Here is an 18,270-nt window from a genome sequence, read left to right as displayed (position 1 = left end):
AATTTCAAATGTCCTGAGGAGTTTGTTAATCCCAGAATAAATTCTCTAGAAAACTGGCTTACAACTTGCCTGATTTTAAAGGATGCTGAACCCATGATCTCTTTACTATTAATTTTATTTCATGTTACCTGCTTGTCACAACATACAACAGTATTCACAAGATTCATGACATGTGCACTTTATTTGCTCCCTTGAAGGGGAGAATACCCATTGATGGATAAAGTAAAGCCATTCTGTGTCAGGCTTCTCCACTTGTCATAGGTGCTGTGGCTGTGGTGAGGGCGATTTGAATAAAAGAGACTTGGCAAAGGCTTTTACAGGAATCAATGGTTGAGTTGTCCATGTCAAAACAAACAGTTTCAGATTTCAGTTTCCATGGAAACTGTGAAATAACACAAATTATATAAGATCATGAGTACAAGTTCATTACACCATCTACATCAAAGCATCAATGTAGTCATGCAACATCTGCATTGTTATTGCACATTTAGATTTACCAACTCATCTGGCAAGCACTGTACCTCGTGGTAGACCTTGTCTACTACATCTTTACCTAACTGGCAGAACATTTCCCGTGTGTCACACATGAAGGCTACTCACTCCTTCCTCAACCTCAAAGTACTTAGTACTCGGGCTAGTGTGTTGGTCAAACCAGTTGGTCTCCCGTGAAGCAAAGATTTCAGTATTCCAGTGAGATATCGTAACAAAAAGTATAGCCTCTTTAATTGGGAACCCACTATGTTCGATTTTAACCCATTGAAGACCGGCTAATTTTGCTACAACACACATTTCTCATAGATGCTTGCCCGAGTATACTCTGGACTTGTCCTCAATGGGTTAAGGGGTTGTAGCTTCTCCATGTTGTATAGTCCAGCAGCTTACCACAGAAGATCCCAGGCTCCGGAAGAGATAGTCCATTCAAGGACAGCAGCTCCTTCAGACTGTTCGCAAGAACATCATCACTGCTGGATGATTCCCAACGTCTGGTGCGGACTTGACCTCATCCCTCATCTTTCTTTGCCGCTGGCTCCTCAGGGAGAGCATCTTTCTTGTACTAAAAGGTCCTCAGGAAGGGCAGGGTTGTCCATCTTAGTCACAGATTCAATTGGAGGTACGTTGCCTACTCCATCAGCCGCATTCTTAACTTGTCTCTCTCATTGAGCATGAGTGCTCTTCTTCCATCTCTTCAGTCTCTCTTCACCATCTCATCTAGACTTGCTGCAGAAGCCAAAGCTGCGAGCTCTTCTTGTGCAGAAATAGCCATGTCCATAGCATCAACCTGCACTTGGTTTCGAAATTCTGTAATCATCACAATATTGACGTCTTCTTCAAGTATACAATGTCGTTTGCCTTGGCTCCTCCAGAGTCAAATGGCATCTTTCCATGTCTTGACTGTGATGTCTGTTTGTGCTGTAGAGACAGAGTCTTCTCTCCCATCTACTCTCATCTCCTAATTCTGACATAATGGCTGCCATCCTCTCCATACATATTTCAAAACAAACTCTCAATTCCAGGTTCAGTTCTCACATTCTAGATTCCAGGTTCCAGTTTCGGCGTAAGCTGTGAAATAATTAAGCAAATAATAAAGGATCAAGAGTAAAAGTACTACCTGCATTAAAGCATCACTATCAAAAGCTTTGCAACATTTGCATTGCGATTCCACATTTGGATTTACCAACTCAACTTGTACGCACCGTGCCTTACGTCTTATTCTAACATTTTAGAATTAGATGTTAACCTTTGACCTTTGCTACATTAATCCCACTGTCTGACAGTAATTGACTTGTCACACCACTTACTGCTACAACATACGAAATTAGACATGGCTCCATGGTTCATCACATAAACAAAAATAATTTAGCACTTGACCTTTACCTCTTATCTCTCCTTTTAACCATATCTTTAACAAAAATCTAATAGTGAACTACACTGTCATACTTTATGCTTGTACCAATTTGACTGAATTTTCTGAAATCTTTTGAGAATTAATGCATTAACAAATTTGAGAGACAAAAGCAATACAGTGCACTCCCATTACTGTATACGCTATAATTTTCGCGTACATAAATTTTCGCGAATTGCCGATGTCACACATTTTCGCGAGTGGTTAAATTCGCGATTGGGGGACTAGAGAAAATATGAAGTGGCAAAGAAAGTGTGAATTTTCAACTTACTAGCATATAAGAGTGATACTAGTTATACACTGCATGAAAAAGACTTGCCAAACTCTGTGAACTAGTAAGTTAGAATTCAACATTTTTGAAGTGGAAAGTCTATTGCGCTAGATTTCTGAAGAGCGGTCCCCTTGCGATAATGGATTGGCTCTCTACAGTATTCGTAAGTAGACGTGGACGTGCGTAAACAAGCTTAGCCAGTATGGTCTGTTCGGTAAGCCGTGACATGGTATTCTAGTACAGGGGAAACTCGGTATAACGAACACTGCTATAACGAGATATCGGTTATAACGAGGAAATTTTCCCGGTCCCAAATTTCCTTCCACACAAGTCTATGTAAAATGCTACTCTTATAGCGAGATCGGCTATAACGAAATAATTGCTATAACGAGATAAATTTCGTGACTTCCAAACAAAGAAAAACATAGTCAATCAAACCTGCTATAGCGAGATAAAGCAAAATGCCTTCAGTAAAGCTTTACTTCGCCTGTGCTATCATCTTCCGAGATTGTAAAGCTTGATGCGCCAAAAACTGTCTTGTACACACATAATCATTTTCTTCAGTGCACTCCAGCTAGCACTGCATGTTGTACGTGTAAGTGTGTGTGTGCGCGCACACTGATACATGCAGAAAATGTGGTGGGACGGTATACATGACATCATCATGACGTTTAGCAGGTGTGAGGCAATCTGATGCTGTGATTGGCCTTCTACGTAGGGAATTCCCCATCTTCACACACACGCAGTCATAATGAACATACAGAATGTGTCACATACACACACAGCATTGTGCAGACCATATATTCAAGCTTTCCACACAACACACACCCATACGATAACCACATACCAATCCACAGACGATCTTGATACAATCGCAAGCTGTATAAATTTACAAATTCAAACATCTACAATTAATAAGAAACACATTCTTGATATTGGATTTCCTTGGCGAAAAACATCTTCTTACCCATAAAGGTGAGTAATTCCCTCACACACAATATCAAGTTGTCAGTATTGATTGAAATATGATGGGTAGTCCCACATGTGCAAATTAATGTCTTTATGTTATGCCTTCTTTTATGCCTACTGATATAACGAGATATCGGCTATAACGAGGAAAATGACTCGGTCCCGACCATCTCGTTATATCGAGTTTCCACTGTACTGAAATGTTCATATCATCAAGGCAAGGGATTCATTTTGGAAGGTAATATTTTCGCGTGTTGTTAATTTCCGAATAGCTCCCGACTCGCGAAATTTGCGAAAATAAAACCCCCGCGAAATATATAGCGTATACAGTATAACAAAGTCCCTGGGACCAGCATTTTTCTTTCATTATATCAAAATTTGTTATAACTGAACAAATACAGTATATGATGAAAAAAAAAATGCAAACCATGCACATACATGTATTGTGTGTTGTTAATTGAATACTCATCTTACATTGAAAAGCAATAATAAATGTGATGCTATCTCATTAACTCTGTGTACATTTTACATTTCATTGTGAGCATAAAGCTGTTTGTACTTTTATGCAGAGTTTAAAAACACATGTATGAATAGTGATGGTTTATAGAATTCTGTTACATTTTGTATAACAAAGGTTCATTATTGTGAGGGACTGCTATTTTCAAGCTTATAGTTATACCAAAGATTTGTTATTTCAAATGATCCTTATTCCCAAACTTATACCTGGTACACTGTAGAGGTTTTTTTGAAGGTTTGTTCAACCTTAAACAGAATGATCTTCATAATTCCAAAGCTTTGAAACAAAGGTAGTAATTCTAAAGGTTTGTCAGAATACTCACCATTTTTTTTTCTCACTTTAAGTTTATGGAACTTATTTCATTTTCCGTTTAACGACATTCCTACAGTTTTCAGATTAATCAATCTTCATAAATCAGAACCTTTTATTTCATTTTCGGATCGACTAACCTCAGGAATAACGAGCCTTTGGAATAACATAAAATGTTCGTAATAATGAGCCCTATTTCAATTTTGGGTTAGAAAACATTTCGGAATAAGGAACCTTATTTCTTTTCATTTTTTTTTTCAAGTTTTCCTCAGAAACAGTGTGTGATACATGGAGCAAATGCAGATTTCTATTTAAACATACTGAAATGGAAACAATTGCACATACAAAGATGCTCTCTAAATGTTTGTTATGCTGTTATATTTGAAAAGTAGGCTGCATTTTGTTAAAATGGTGCACATTTCTTTGGTTTTCGATGTCAATGGTGCTCAGAGTTGACTTTGTTATAACTATCAAATACAATGTACATGTATTTTTCTATAACTGTGATCATTGTACTTGAATTTTACTCCATAGCATAAGACTTTGACAATGAAAATCTTTGGACCTGAATATTCATTTTGTTGGAACGAAATTCTGTTAAAGGGTGTGTACGGTTCTGGTTGAGGGTGAGGTAGCTTTTAACATTTTGCGAGAATTCAGAAACCACTCTGAGATGTCAAAGAGCATGCAATCGTATGGGGTATCAAAAGTTTAATTGACGAAAATCGGTTTTGAAATGGCTGAGACATTCAAAAACAAGGTGAAACAAAGAGATCCTAATAAAAGGCGTGGCCTGTCGCCTTTCAATTATTGTCACTTTTTTGGATATCTCAGCCATTTGAAAACCAATTTTCATCAAATAAACGTTGAATCCTTCTTAAAATTACATGCTCTTTCACATTTCATAAAAGGTTTCTCATTATCTCACTTAGGAATGTTCAAAACATGAATCCCAACCTCAACTAGCACTGTACAGTCCCTTTAAAATTGTGTTCCCTTTATAATGGGAGTGCACTGTACCTCAGCTGAACCCAAGAGGCAGAGCCGTGAAACTTTTCTTACCAAAGGTACATGGTTAGCTGTGTCACTGTCTGGCGTCACTGGGGTGGTCACTGACACGCCATGTGTAGTGGTGACTGACGTGCCACTTGTACGGCGGTGACTGGCCACCTGACCTTCCAACTCACTCAGCCTTGTCTTTGAAATTACGATGGACTCCACATCGACGCCTTCCCGCGCATTTGCTTTGGCACGAAGCCCTGACTTGCTCATGGCTGGAGTTGCCTGAGCCCCTCGAGTCTCTTCCTCATCCACACCTTTCTCCTCCCGACGGTCCTCTCCAATTCGATCTTCCTCTTCCCTGAGAGCCTGAAGGTCTTCACATTCTGGGATACTAAATGGAAGCAATGAAAGCAAATACAGGTGACTCCTGTTACTACAAAGTCCTCAGGACCAGTTTTCTTTTGTAATGTAGAAATTTGTTTTAATGAACAAATAAAGTTTATAAATATACATATATATATATACCCGCATGTTTTCAAGAGATGAAAATGTCATAAATTCAGTCAAAATGGCTATATTTCGATATCTGGGGCTATGCCCCTGGGTCCCTCTAGGGAATACCACATCCAAATGATCAAGAAGAGATCATCCCCCCCCCCCCCACAACTTTTGCCAAGTTACAATCTACCTGAGCATTTTCCAAGAATTGCAACTTACCTGACAGATGCTATTGAAGAGGGAGGGGAAGGTGTGTCAGATGACCTGTCCCACAAAAACAAACAAAAATATTAGAATTGTGAAGTTCCAGCAATATATGATTCAAATTTTGTACATACAAATTGTAGTTCGGGGGGAAAAAAGTTGCTAAATTTATACACAAACATTCAAACAGGTATCCCACATCATTAACTGGAAGGAAGAAAGCAAAATACCGGTATAGTATAAAGTCAATAACTTGGCTAGGTAAACGTGCTACACACATTTTGTTTCCCTCCATTGTCTGTTTAAAAGTTGCCCACATCACAGGCAACAAATGCTCGTAGGTATGCAAACTGTTTGTTCTTTCAGTCCAATATAACTCAGTAAATACAGTAACTAGTAAAACTGTCACTGAGTAATATAAGCATGTTGAGTTACTGTAAAATGAGGAATTTTCGCGTGCATTTTGATTTCGCGAATTTCGCGAGCGCCAAAAATCGCGAAATTAAAATGCACGCGAAAGCTTTTGTCTACACTACATACATTGAATGCCCGAAGCAATTCGCGAAAATTTCATGCCACGAAAAAGGCTGTCGGCTCCAATTTGCGAAAATTTCATGCCACGAATATATCATGTTTTACAGTAGCTTTGCTCTAATACCTATTGCATTACACTTTGATAGATTGACAATTGTTTGACGTACAGTAAATGCATAGAAATCTAATTTTAGATGAAGTGGAAATGGTCTTAAGTGCAATTCTGTTTGTTGTGTGGTTGTCAATAACATTGGCATTGGTGATTAAAGTCATGATGATGATAAAATGATGATCAGGATGGTGGTAATATTACAGATCTGATCTGATTAAATGCACCTGTGATGACCAGGGATGCTGAACAAGTATACCCATATACAATCCTTGGACCAACTCACATTGACAAATGCATTGTTTCCCGTAATCAATTATTTCCTTAGATTTAGTCACTGGTAAAGATGTTTAGGGTGTTAACAATTATAATTGGACAACTGTATGCTTCTGGCCCAAACTAATACCCCTGTGGCATAGTGGATAAGACTCCTGACTCCCAATCGGAGGACTCAGTTCGATTCCCACCCAGTACTTATATTTTTCAACAAGATGTTTTTACCCACCATGTCCCTCTCGACCCAAGTGTATAAATGGGTACCTGGCAATGCTAGGGTAATAATAATGGCAGGACCCTCTGGAAGAGCTGTTGCAACACTAAAGAGGCTACCCTGGATAAAGAAGACCTTATTATTTAATAAATATTCATTATTACTATCATCCCCCCCCCCCCCCCCCCCCCGTCATATGGTGGACTGTACAAGCACTCAGACATCATGTACCGTATCGTAGCTAGACACTTACCAACCATCCTGTTCACAACTTGGACGAATCCTCTGGACTGAGGGCGGAGATGAGAACTTGAGAGGTTTACTCCTGTAAAGAGAACATCTCAAAGCTAATACCATACAACTAGGTTAGCTTTTTCTTTTTTCCTTGTGATATGAATACAAGAACATTGCATTCACACCTTTTCCTCCACTAGAATAAACATTACGTACATCATTTGACTTACTGTGATAACAACACACAGGACAAATGAACAGTCTCTGTGTTACAGTACAGTATACATACACAGCAGCTCTATGTACATGTGCAGGCTGAATACTGGTACATGTACCTTTCATTTGTATATTTGCACAATAGTATCAGTATTGATGGGGTGCATGTTTGTGCACGTTTAAACTAACTTTAGAGGAGACATCTTTAAGATCAATTACACTATTTCTAGTCATCATGATCAAAATGACGGTGACCAAATTTTTAAATGCAATAATAGTGTTGTCTGTTCAAGCCTCATTAGCCCGACCAGACGCTATTCATACAGCGAATGGTAATGTGCTTACTTTCTTGACCGCCTTCTTGTACCATCCTGTGTACCTGCCGTATCTAGTTGGCCCTGTCTCCTATGCGCCTGATATCTGAAAACATACATGTACATGTAGGAAGATACAATATTACAAACAACTAAAAATTCTTGATCCACAATCATAACAAGCCCATCAATAAATAACATACATGTTGAGGTAGTACCATCATCAATTTACAGGTTTGAAACTTTCTGGAATGCTATTAAACATTCACAGAAGCTAGAACATATCACTGAATGTTACCATTGAATTTATGGTGATTTACTATTAAGCCGTATCATATAGGATCACAAAATTCTGTTTAAAATTTTGACTTTGTTTCTCAAAACCTTCTGAACTCAGTGAGCAAAGCAAATATTGCATGGTCATGTATCCAATTTATCAGTGAGTCAATGTAGGCCTTACAATACAGGCCTGGGACCTGCACTGTGCCTGTAGTGCAATGAATGGGCTCTTTTATTATTCATTATCTTCCTGTTGGAGTACAGGTAAGGGTGTTTTGCACTTTCCATCATAAATCACCACATGCTTTAAGTGAAATACTTCAGATTTTCTTTTAAGGGCTAATTGAATTAATCGATGGCCATCGACGCCCATGCCCGTTGATGCATCTTTGGTTGGCTGTGATGCCCCTTAGAAAAATGTATATATTCTCAAGGCCATAAATTTAGGCCTACCTGTCCTTTTTCTTTAGGCTGTCATGCCCCTGGCTGTGGTCAATAAGGTGTGCCCTGTTTCTTTTGGCCGACATGCCCCTCTCTCTATTAAATGCTTTGGGTAATATGGTGACAAAGTGATTATTTTTGGCAGTAAAAGTAGTATAGACTTAGTGGTAGCAGTAACTATACACAGCCCAGTCGCTGTGCGCTTTGCAAGCGTCTGATCGGGCTATAGTAGCAGAAGAAACACCTGCCGATGCACGCACACGCGACTTACTACAGCGACAGGCCTGTGTATAGTTACAGTTGAACTTAGCGCCATACTTGTGTTGTGTACAGTAAGTTTTCTTCGGCAATCTTGTTCTTCTCAAGTTATCATCTTTCTGTCGCGTTTATATTCCCACTAAGGCGCTATCCACATGGCACATGATCCAGTTTCTATCACTTTAGCTTTGTCATGCTTACCTTGGAATTACCGTATACTTTCCAGCTCTACAGAGCATTCAAGATTTGGCAGACAAATTTATGTTAGTCCAAACACTAAACAGTTCAGTAAAAGTTTAGGTACCAAAGTTTACTGTCGCCGAAGTTAATAAAACATGTAGGCCTACTTACAGATTCAGAAGGCGCTCTGCGAATGCTCCGTCTGTCCCAGCCCCACTCGACTCACGTACCTCTCTCCACGTATTGAAAGTGTCGATGGGCAAACGTACACGTCTAAAGTCTCTCTCTTTCTCCCTTCTTTTGTCTTTATACTTTGCTTCTGATATTCGCTTCCGTGCCATCCTCTCCTCTGCCGGAATTGATGGTCTCCCCCTTCTTCGTTTTGGAACATCCATGTTGATATTGATGATACGAGAGAGGGAGACGGCTAGCTAGCTACGCCTACGATACTGGTACGGAGCGCTGCGAGAGCCAGCATTGTAGAGTACGGTGCAGAGCTAGCCAGCTACAGACCTAGGTGGGGCTCCCCCCTATAATAACGTAAGCGCCATGGCCGTAGATGGCGCTAAGTAACTTTATTCCAAAGATATTTTTTTCCCTCCCCACCAGTCACTGGGGAAAATCTCTTTGCTTTATTCCAAATATTCTGTGCAGTCAACAATGAAACGTTTGATCAAAATCGGATGAAAAGTATAAGGAAGTTATGACGTATGAAGTTTCGATAATTGTTCTGGAAACAGTATTTGAACATTTGATATGAATGTGCAAATAGTGAAGTAATAATGAAATATGGGTCCTTATACATACATGTACAAACAAGCCACACTTTTGTACTGTTTAAATGACATTTTTGTTTCATGTGGAAATAAATGTTATACAGGAAATGAAATACCCTCACAACTTGCCATATAATTCTTACATTAAATTTTAGGTTTTTCAAATCTTGATATGTCAGCTGATATATTATTCTGATGTTATTCAACCACAAATTACATCTTTTTTTCACTTTAATGACAGAATCAGCACTGAATTTTTGCATTTTTATTTGTTACACAGTCAGCAGAAATAATGTGAGGTGATGACATGATCAGCTCACTCATCAAAAACATTCACATCAGGGGCTGCTCACCATTTTTTTCTTTAGTGTAGGGATCTCAAGGTCAATAGGAAGAATATAAGGGCGAAATCTTTAGAAACTAAAATTCATGAGTGTTGAGTTTTTGTTGCTGTTTTTCTGATTTTTTTTTACAATAGTCTCGTCCATTTCCTGCAACTTTAATTTTAATTCAATTTCATCTGAAAGTGATGCATATATTGTTAATTTCACATATTTTTCATTGTTACTACATTGTATTGATATTGTGTTATTTTGTGTATGTAAAAGTTTTGCACTGTTGGAAATGAAATAAATGAAATGAAATGAAATGGAACATGATGACTTAATTGAGTATTTATATAGGCCCTGTATACTTGATCAGAATTCCAGCTATTCTTTTGAATGTGACTTGCTAGTGTGCAAGTATGTTATGTTTGTGATGGGCAATTGTGAGAATGTGTGTATGTGTGTGTGGGTGTGTGTATGTGTAGGGGGCATAGATATACTCCAACATCATTATGTAGGGCCTATCAAGTGTGTAGATATGTATTCTGCACTGTGTAATATCTTTTTCTAATTGAAGAGTTTGTTCGCAAAAACCGATAGGTCCATTTTTGTAGATTTTGAAGTACGGTCTCTGTCATAAAGTGCAAAATAATACCTTTTAAATGATATATTGGTCACTACATAAAGGTACATTTTTTAAGTTATGGTCAAAAGAAGCAATTTTTTTTATTATTCTCTTTATTTTTCTTGACATTTAATCGCAAATATCTCCATTTGGCAAATATGGACTTATCGGTTTTTGCAAACAAACTCTTCAAATATGTATTCTGCACCTTGTAATATCTTTTTCTAATTCTTCTTTACAATGTCATTAATGCAAAGTAAGAGTAGGGTTTCCCTTTTTTTTTTTTTACATTGCAGTTTTTGTGATTACTTGCACATGTATAGGCCCCCTGCTATTAGGCCAGTTTACTAATGCATTCACATTTAGCGCTAAGTTTTACCAGAAAACCTTGTTTAGGGAACTATTGATTTTCATTCATCAGGTGTTTTTTTTCTAAATACTTTGCCATAATTGGAATTTGGTGTATTTCTTACTATATGACAGACAATCCTTGAACTAACTCTCTCTGTAGTCATCATAAACAACCTTTGTCACTATCTTTTTCTGTTCTTTGTTTGCCGATTGGAATTCACCCTGGAGAGCTTTCTTCGTCAGTTTGCACATCAGATGCCTGATGGAACGTTTGTCAATGTTTTCAATTCAATTCAATAGTTTATTTATTTCCATCAAAGAAGAAGAAAAAGAAAACATGATTCAAAGCGGTACAAGTTGTCAATTAGATTTTCATTCATCTGATAAGGACATTTCGTCGAATACAATATAAAGTGTATGCACGAATGATATCATATAAAAAAGAAACAATGCACACTTTGTCATGGTAACAAAAAAGTAAGTAATCATAACGATGGAAGAGAGTGTTCCACTAAAAAGCCATTGCAAGGCTTGTATAGAACGTGGAACAATGGAATGAAAACAACGACAGCACCAATTAATATACTAATGAAATATATCCATATTAAATCCATCTATATACTATTGCACTTTTGCTCATATGATGCTGATAATACAAGCATACTACAAACAATAATATTATGATTTTAGAATGCATGCATAGGAACCTATGAAATGTAATTATCATAGCATAGCAAAATTTGGCACAGACACTATTTGGCCATGCATACCATAGGAAAATATGACAAAAAGAGAAGATAAACACGTGGCCACATGAAACAATCGGACAATAAGAATAAGAATAACAGCAACAACAAAACACAGAAATAACAGAAATGAAGAAAAATGCACACACACAATGTTTGAAACAGATTACCTCCCTCTATTGTCTTTTGTGTCAGCATGGCCTTCCTGTTGGACTGAGGTACATTTTGCTACATCTGAGTGGGTTTGTTAACTTATAAAACAATGTCAAACTCGGTTATAGGAGGGATAACTGATTGCCAATTTTGAAAAAAAAAATCTAGGGCACAGAAAGGGTTGAAATTAGTATAAGTGTGACATTATTAATATTCTGAATCTTATTCCATTTTCAGATTAACGAACCTTTAGAATAACGTGCCAGTAATCTTCCAAAAATATAATTTGGTATTACTATCCAGAGAAGGATGATTACACTATAAAAGGGAACCAAGATATATAGATTATGTAGAAATGATAGAAATTATGATAGCATGGAAATTTAATGGCTCCATAACTTTTCAATAGATTGTCTGATTATTCTCGAACTTCTATATTGACATGTTCTATATGAATACTGTTGCATGCACCCAATTAATATTTGGGTGTCATTCCCTTTCATCGGGATCACGTTGCCTAATAAGATTTCAACTATACAAAAGAGAATGTTTTCACCCAACAAAGCAGAATAAAAAGGAAATTTCTGAAATTATCTCCACTCTCTTCCAATGGTGCATATATACACACACACACGCATAGGCCTATATATAATAATATACATACATACAAACATACATACAATGCCCTTTATCATAATATGATATCACACACACAAAAAAAAACCAAACACAACTGTTAGACTGGGTTCTTATTCTCTTGTGTGTGTGTGTATGTATTTGCATCCTCTGGACAGAATGTCCAAATGCAGTTTTTTAGTGATTTTTTTTTTTTGGGGGGGGAGGGGAATATTAAACATCATTTGAGGGAAATCAAATAAAGATTTCAGAAAAACAAACATAAAATGTATTTTCTTTTACTGCAGCTGATAGATTGTAGCAGAATATTCACCCGAATTCTTTCAAGTTGCATGAGAAATTATGTAAGAAAAAAAATCCCTATGAGGGAACTGCTTGTATTTCATCTTGTATAGCTGAGGTTTTTTTTTTTTTTTTTTTATAGCAAAGTTCGGATGGAAATATAAAGACAGATGACATATCTATGATTTTTTTTTTCTTTTTGCAGTAGTAATTGTACAGTTATATTGTTGCTTTTTCTTTCTGTGCAAAAATACTGCAGGTTTGATGGAAAACACTGCTTCCAAATTATATTGTATGTACTACACATGTCTATTGCAGGAAAAGTAAACATACTGTTTTCCACAGAAAAACAACAACAACACCCTTTTCAGCCCTCAAACTACTGCAATGGTGTTTTCAAGTTTGGTATTCCTGTATAATTATCTTTTGGTATAGTCGTCATAATAATGACAATATATATACAGTCAAACCTGCCTTAGCGGCCACCTGTCTATAGCGGCCACCTGTCTATAGCGGCCACTGCAAAATCCCCCCGAGAGAAAAGCCCTGTTAAAGACCCTGTGTATAGCGGCCACCTCTCTAACGCGGCCAGCGGCCACAAAGTTTGTTTCCCGCGGGAGATATTAACCTGTCTATAGCGGCCAAAAACCCAATGGAGCCGTAGCCAAGCCGATAATTCAGCGTGTTTTTCTGTTCGGTAGCCGTGCGGGCAACGTTCAGTGATCGCCACCGCTGCATTCATCCCTCATTCAGTCATAATAATGCACGATTTTTCACGACAATAAACATGCTACTATGCAACAATTTCATATACACCGGCATGGTTAAATGCATGAAACACACTACACGGTGTATGCATACGTACACACACACACATGTACATGTAAGGATACAACGATGATACATGTACATGTAAGCAATGCACACACAGTTGGATTACCTGTCTATAGCGGCCACCTGTCTATAACGGCCACTTTTTCCGTCTCCCTTGGATGGCCGCTATAGACAGGTTTGACTGTAGTTGACATATGTGTTTTGAAATGGAAATGAGAATTACTAATTTCCGATAGAAAACTAATACAATGATCAAAGAAATAATTGTCTCATGCCATAATAATGATAATGAAAAACTGTAGCATCTGATGTATGTTTGCAAAAAATCTATATCATGTACTGTAATACCCATTACTACATGCAATATATTTTTTATTATGCAAGTTTTACATTAAATTGTAATAGTATTGCAATCATAAGGGTTGAATTTGAATATTAACACAAAAACTTTACAGGCACACTGAAACATAGTAAGCTCTCTCTCTCTCTCTCTCTCTCTCTCTCTCTCTCTCTCTCAAAAAAACAACAACAACAAAACAACAACCAAAAAACATGTCCCCGAAAGAAGCGAAAGGAAATGATACGAAGAAAAACATTCGTCTTTGATGACTTCTAACTGTTACTTCATGATACAGGAATGCCTTTGATGACTAATAATCTGACCAATGACTTGGGCATTCGAACGTATCGGACATATCGATACGAGAATATACGATCGACAGATAGAACGCAAAGCTAGCTACTAGTAAATCTTCAGATAGCGCGCATGCGCGGAGGCTTTTCTCAGTTGTAAACTAGAGCAACCGTCATGGATTTCAAATTTGTTCATTCGGGATTTGTCCGGTTCGTGTATTTCAGCGTGTTTTCGTCTCAATTTTATTTCACAAACGAGGTAAGCTATATGCTTCAAAATAGTGTCCTCTTGCGAGTGTTATCTTGTGTGTAGAATTACATAGTGATATTTGACATAGGCGGTGACGTGTTGGTGGTGCAGTGCAGGAAAAATTAATGAGATGTGCACTGGTGACTGTGCAACGATGTCCCATTCTAATCTACGCCATAGGGAATACATGGTAGCGTACTGACGACGCACTGTCCGTGCTTCGCTGCCGCTTTGCCACGCCACCGTAGCCGGTCCGCACCCATCGAGCGGTCGGTCTTCGTGTGCTCGATAGTGGCACACAAGTGTTCGCTTCCGCTGTACAATATTGTCAATGGAAATAGAGCGAACGTATTTTTGCGAGCTTCTGCTGTATGTTTCAAAGAAATTGATGAATTTCATATTCTCAAATTCTTACGTGGAGAGCCAGACGTTGGCAGAGAAGGATGTAGATTCTACCCTAGATGCCTTGTTGCTTGTGTAAAGAAGGACGGGGACAACTTTCCTTATTCATTCCACATCCACAGACCACCACACACACACACAAATTCCCTCTAACGTTTGTTACACTGCACTGCACTGTGCCTGTGGTCTGTGCTGTGTAAGGACAAGTTTTTTTGTTTTTTTTTAATGTGGAGGAGATTTTCTTCTCTATGAAAACATTACTTAATCTTGAAATCTATGTTAACAGTGGGCCCTATTACTGAATTAAATGTTTACATCAGTATCATTGTTTGATGGTTGCTACTTGTTTTCATGTCTGTGATTTAAAACTGTGAATACCTGCAAACAGAATTAACACGTTTTTTGTCATTTATCATGATCATGTGAACTTGCAGTTGCACAAGATCAAGAAGAGAGATCTGTTGTACTAAAAAACAATCAATCAATCAAACAAACAAACAAACGTTTTTGGGACTAGGGGGTCAACGTCTTTCAACTATATCTGTAAACAAGTTAGGCCTAGTGACAGTAGTGTAAAAATGTTCTTCAGTTGCTAAACTTATTTTCATTGTGGATTATTGTTTACACACCACTAATGACAATGGTAGGCTGTGCATAAACAGAAAAAGCCGTTTTCCGCAGGAGTTTTTTTTATCATTTTAAAAATTTTATGACTTTCCTCCGTATGAGGGAACTCGTGGAGCCAGATGCCTCTGCAAAATGTAGACTACCGGTATGCTTGACCGAAAGATCGATCTGTATCTGGTCGTCGGGGATATGTGTTCCGCAGAGACTGCGTCTGGCTTCACGGAATCCCCTTTTACGGAGGAGAGCTGATAAAGTAAAAAGAAATAAAAGACTTGTCCGGACAGCAGATTTTTCTGTCTTGAACCAATCTTTTGATCAAGGCAGTGTACCACTACTAGGCTCTGCCTGGGCCCCTAGTATAAAAGTATACTAAAATAAATACCGGTACCGGTACCACCTTGAATTGACTAGACCCACGGACCTATATTAATCCTTTGAGGACGGGCTGATTTTTCTACAACACGCGTTTTCCACGAACACTCGCCCAAGTTTAATACTCGGGACTCGTCCTCAACGGGTTACTGTATACGCCATATATTTCGCGAGTCTAAATTTTCGTGAATCGGGACTTCCTGACAATTTCGCGAGTGGTTACATTCGCGATCGTGGAGGCCTGTATTGAACGGAGAAGTGTACACGCGTATGTCACATTCACATCGGGATCAGAGTCAATATTTTTGCGTGTCTTTAATTTTGCAAATAGCACCTGACTCGCAAAATTCACGAAAATAAAAACCTCGCGAAATATTCGGCGTATACAGTAATCTGAAAATTTTCCTGCATGTGTGGCCTCTAGTATGAGATACACATGTCAGATACGCATGAATTGATGCATGATTACGCTTCCTGCAAATTGAGCTGAGTCATTCAGTAGGAGACTACAGGGCTGTGAAGATGACACCATGGTGACAGCATGTCTTTGCCATGGTAACATTTACTTTATCATCATCATCATAGAGGTAGACTATTACCTACAAGTCTACAAACTGTATGTGCATTATAAAAGGAGATGACAAGTTTGGCATAGCGCATTGTCTAGTATTCTAGTGCATTCCAGTTCCTAAAAGTCTATTCTAAATAGTAATACTTGTTCAATGCACATACAGCTGTACTACTGTCTGTGCACCCCCTGAAAAAAAAAAGAGGTTTTTTTTTGCAATAAGTTGCAGACTCATTTGGAATTTTGTCTGTCCAATCAGAATTAGGCTTTGCTGTGAAACCATGCTGATTGTCTGTATAATTTTTATGACTTTAAATACTCGCACGAGTCATAGATTACAAGAAGTTTAACGGTATCTTATTCTAGTTTTACAGTACTCAGTCACTAGGTATTTACGACATTTTCCCACTTTTCAATGCATACAGATCTTCCTATACAAAGCATGGGAAAGGACAGAGATCGATACATTTGTGTGTGTGTACACACGCATTCCCCCCCCCCCCCCCCCCCCCCCCGGGAATTGATAAGAAGCACATACACACATAAGGCTTACCCCAGCCAATGACTACAGAGGGAATGGAAATCACTTACCGGTATACAGCATAAGAATTTCAAGCCCTGTACTCTTTACAGCACCTTTGAAAGAGTACTAATACCATAATCACACTTTACAAGGAAACTATATCTCATATTTTTTTTACAGGCCTGCAAAGAAGGATTCATACTTTGATATAACTTATAAGCTGATTGGCTTTAAAATGTATAAGGAATGGTGATTATTTTCAGATTTCCAATCCAGTTCCATTATTGAAAAAGCAGTTAAAGAAAGGATGTTATAGATTTTTGTGGTTTCTTGATATAAATTGTGTTTCTTGTGTTCTTCTTTTCATGCATCACTTTTGGATATCTTTCTCTCTTTCTCTCATTCGTCAACACAAGACTCAAAGTCATATTACCAATTTCAAGTAAGTTAGAAAAGTGTGCAATTTGTCCTTTGCTTCTCAGCTCTCTAGCTAGTGTGCAGTGCATGTGTACGTGTGTTGGTTAGGATATTTCCTTTAGTAATCAACAACAGTTTTGTGTGTGAAGTGCACTGTAGCTGCTGTAGTTGCATCATCAATCCACCTTTCAAAGTGCACCATAGTTTGTGGACAACGATGTGTGTACGTGCACAAATAGCACGGTGATGAACGTGTGGTCTTGAGCTCCTGATTGGCCGAGGAAGTGCCGCTGATAGCCGCAGTTATAGGGTAATATCCTGTCCTAACAGAAGCAGGTGAGGATTATGGGAACAAACCTGACTTAAGCCCGTGATGGGGATCTGGGATTTTCGGCATGCAGGAATTTCATGCCATTGGTCGCTTTCCTTACTATGATTGCTACAGGAAAAGGGGGAAAAAATTATTGCTTAACTCAGTCTACCCCCTGCCAAGTGTCCGAGAGCTGTTTATCCGTGTCGTGATGAGTTACGCAGCGAGTCTTCATTGTATATGTTGAGGATGTGAGTCAGAAGATGTGATCGAATTATTGGCGTGGCGAGCACTGAAAACAGACTCCCCTGCGGTGAATCAGTGGTCGAGACAGATCCGTGAAATGGATGGCAGATGTTCCATTGTCACAGGGGTTCAGAAGGTGATGTTCCTTCAGTTGCAAGAGGGTTGCAGAAACGCAGTTGCAGTTGACGACTCACTCTTGGCAAGACATTACCCCAAACATGGAACATTGTTGAACAATTCCTGAATCATTAAACACAGCTCTTCGCCATTTTACTTTTTGAAACTTAATGTTTGCAACGTAGATGCGGACAGAAAGTAGGACTTTGACGTATTTCTTAAAATGTTCTTGTGAAAGCAGTTTTCACCATTTTGTTTTCAAGCAAAAGGCATGACTATAAAAAATATTTCACAAGAAATATTTCCCAAAATGATACTGACATACACTATTATTGCCAAGCATACTGT

At 38.3% G+C, this 18,270-nt stretch overlaps 1 protein-coding gene across 1 annotated transcript; it reads right to left on the bottom strand.

Moving 5' to 3' along the window:
- Nucleotides 1-742: 742 nt before the first annotated feature.
- On the bottom strand, nucleotides 743-8,376 carry LOC139735234 (uncharacterized). The gene is made up of 5 exons (XM_071645988.1): nucleotides 8,303-8,376; nucleotides 7,060-7,131; nucleotides 5,689-5,733; nucleotides 5,032-5,362; nucleotides 743-1,560 (listed from the first exon to the last, which is right to left on the bottom strand). The coding sequence occupies exons 1-5, from the start codon at nucleotides 8,374-8,376 to the stop codon at nucleotides 1,531-1,533; spliced, it is 552 nt and encodes a 183-aa protein (XP_071502089.1). The 3' UTR covers nucleotides 743-1,530.
- Between the last annotated feature and the right edge of the window lie 9,894 nt (nucleotides 8,377-18,270).

Source organism: Diadema antillarum, unplaced genomic scaffold (assembly GCF_040938485.1).
Source record: "Diadema antillarum isolate AM-2024a unplaced genomic scaffold, OU_Dant_1.0 seq00000566_RagTag, whole genome shotgun sequence".
Lineage (NCBI taxonomy): Eukaryota > Metazoa > Echinodermata > Echinoidea > Diadematoida > Diadematidae > Diadema > Diadema antillarum.
The sequence above is the reverse complement of the archived record's forward strand: the minus strand, read 5'-3'. Positions and strand labels throughout refer to the sequence as shown.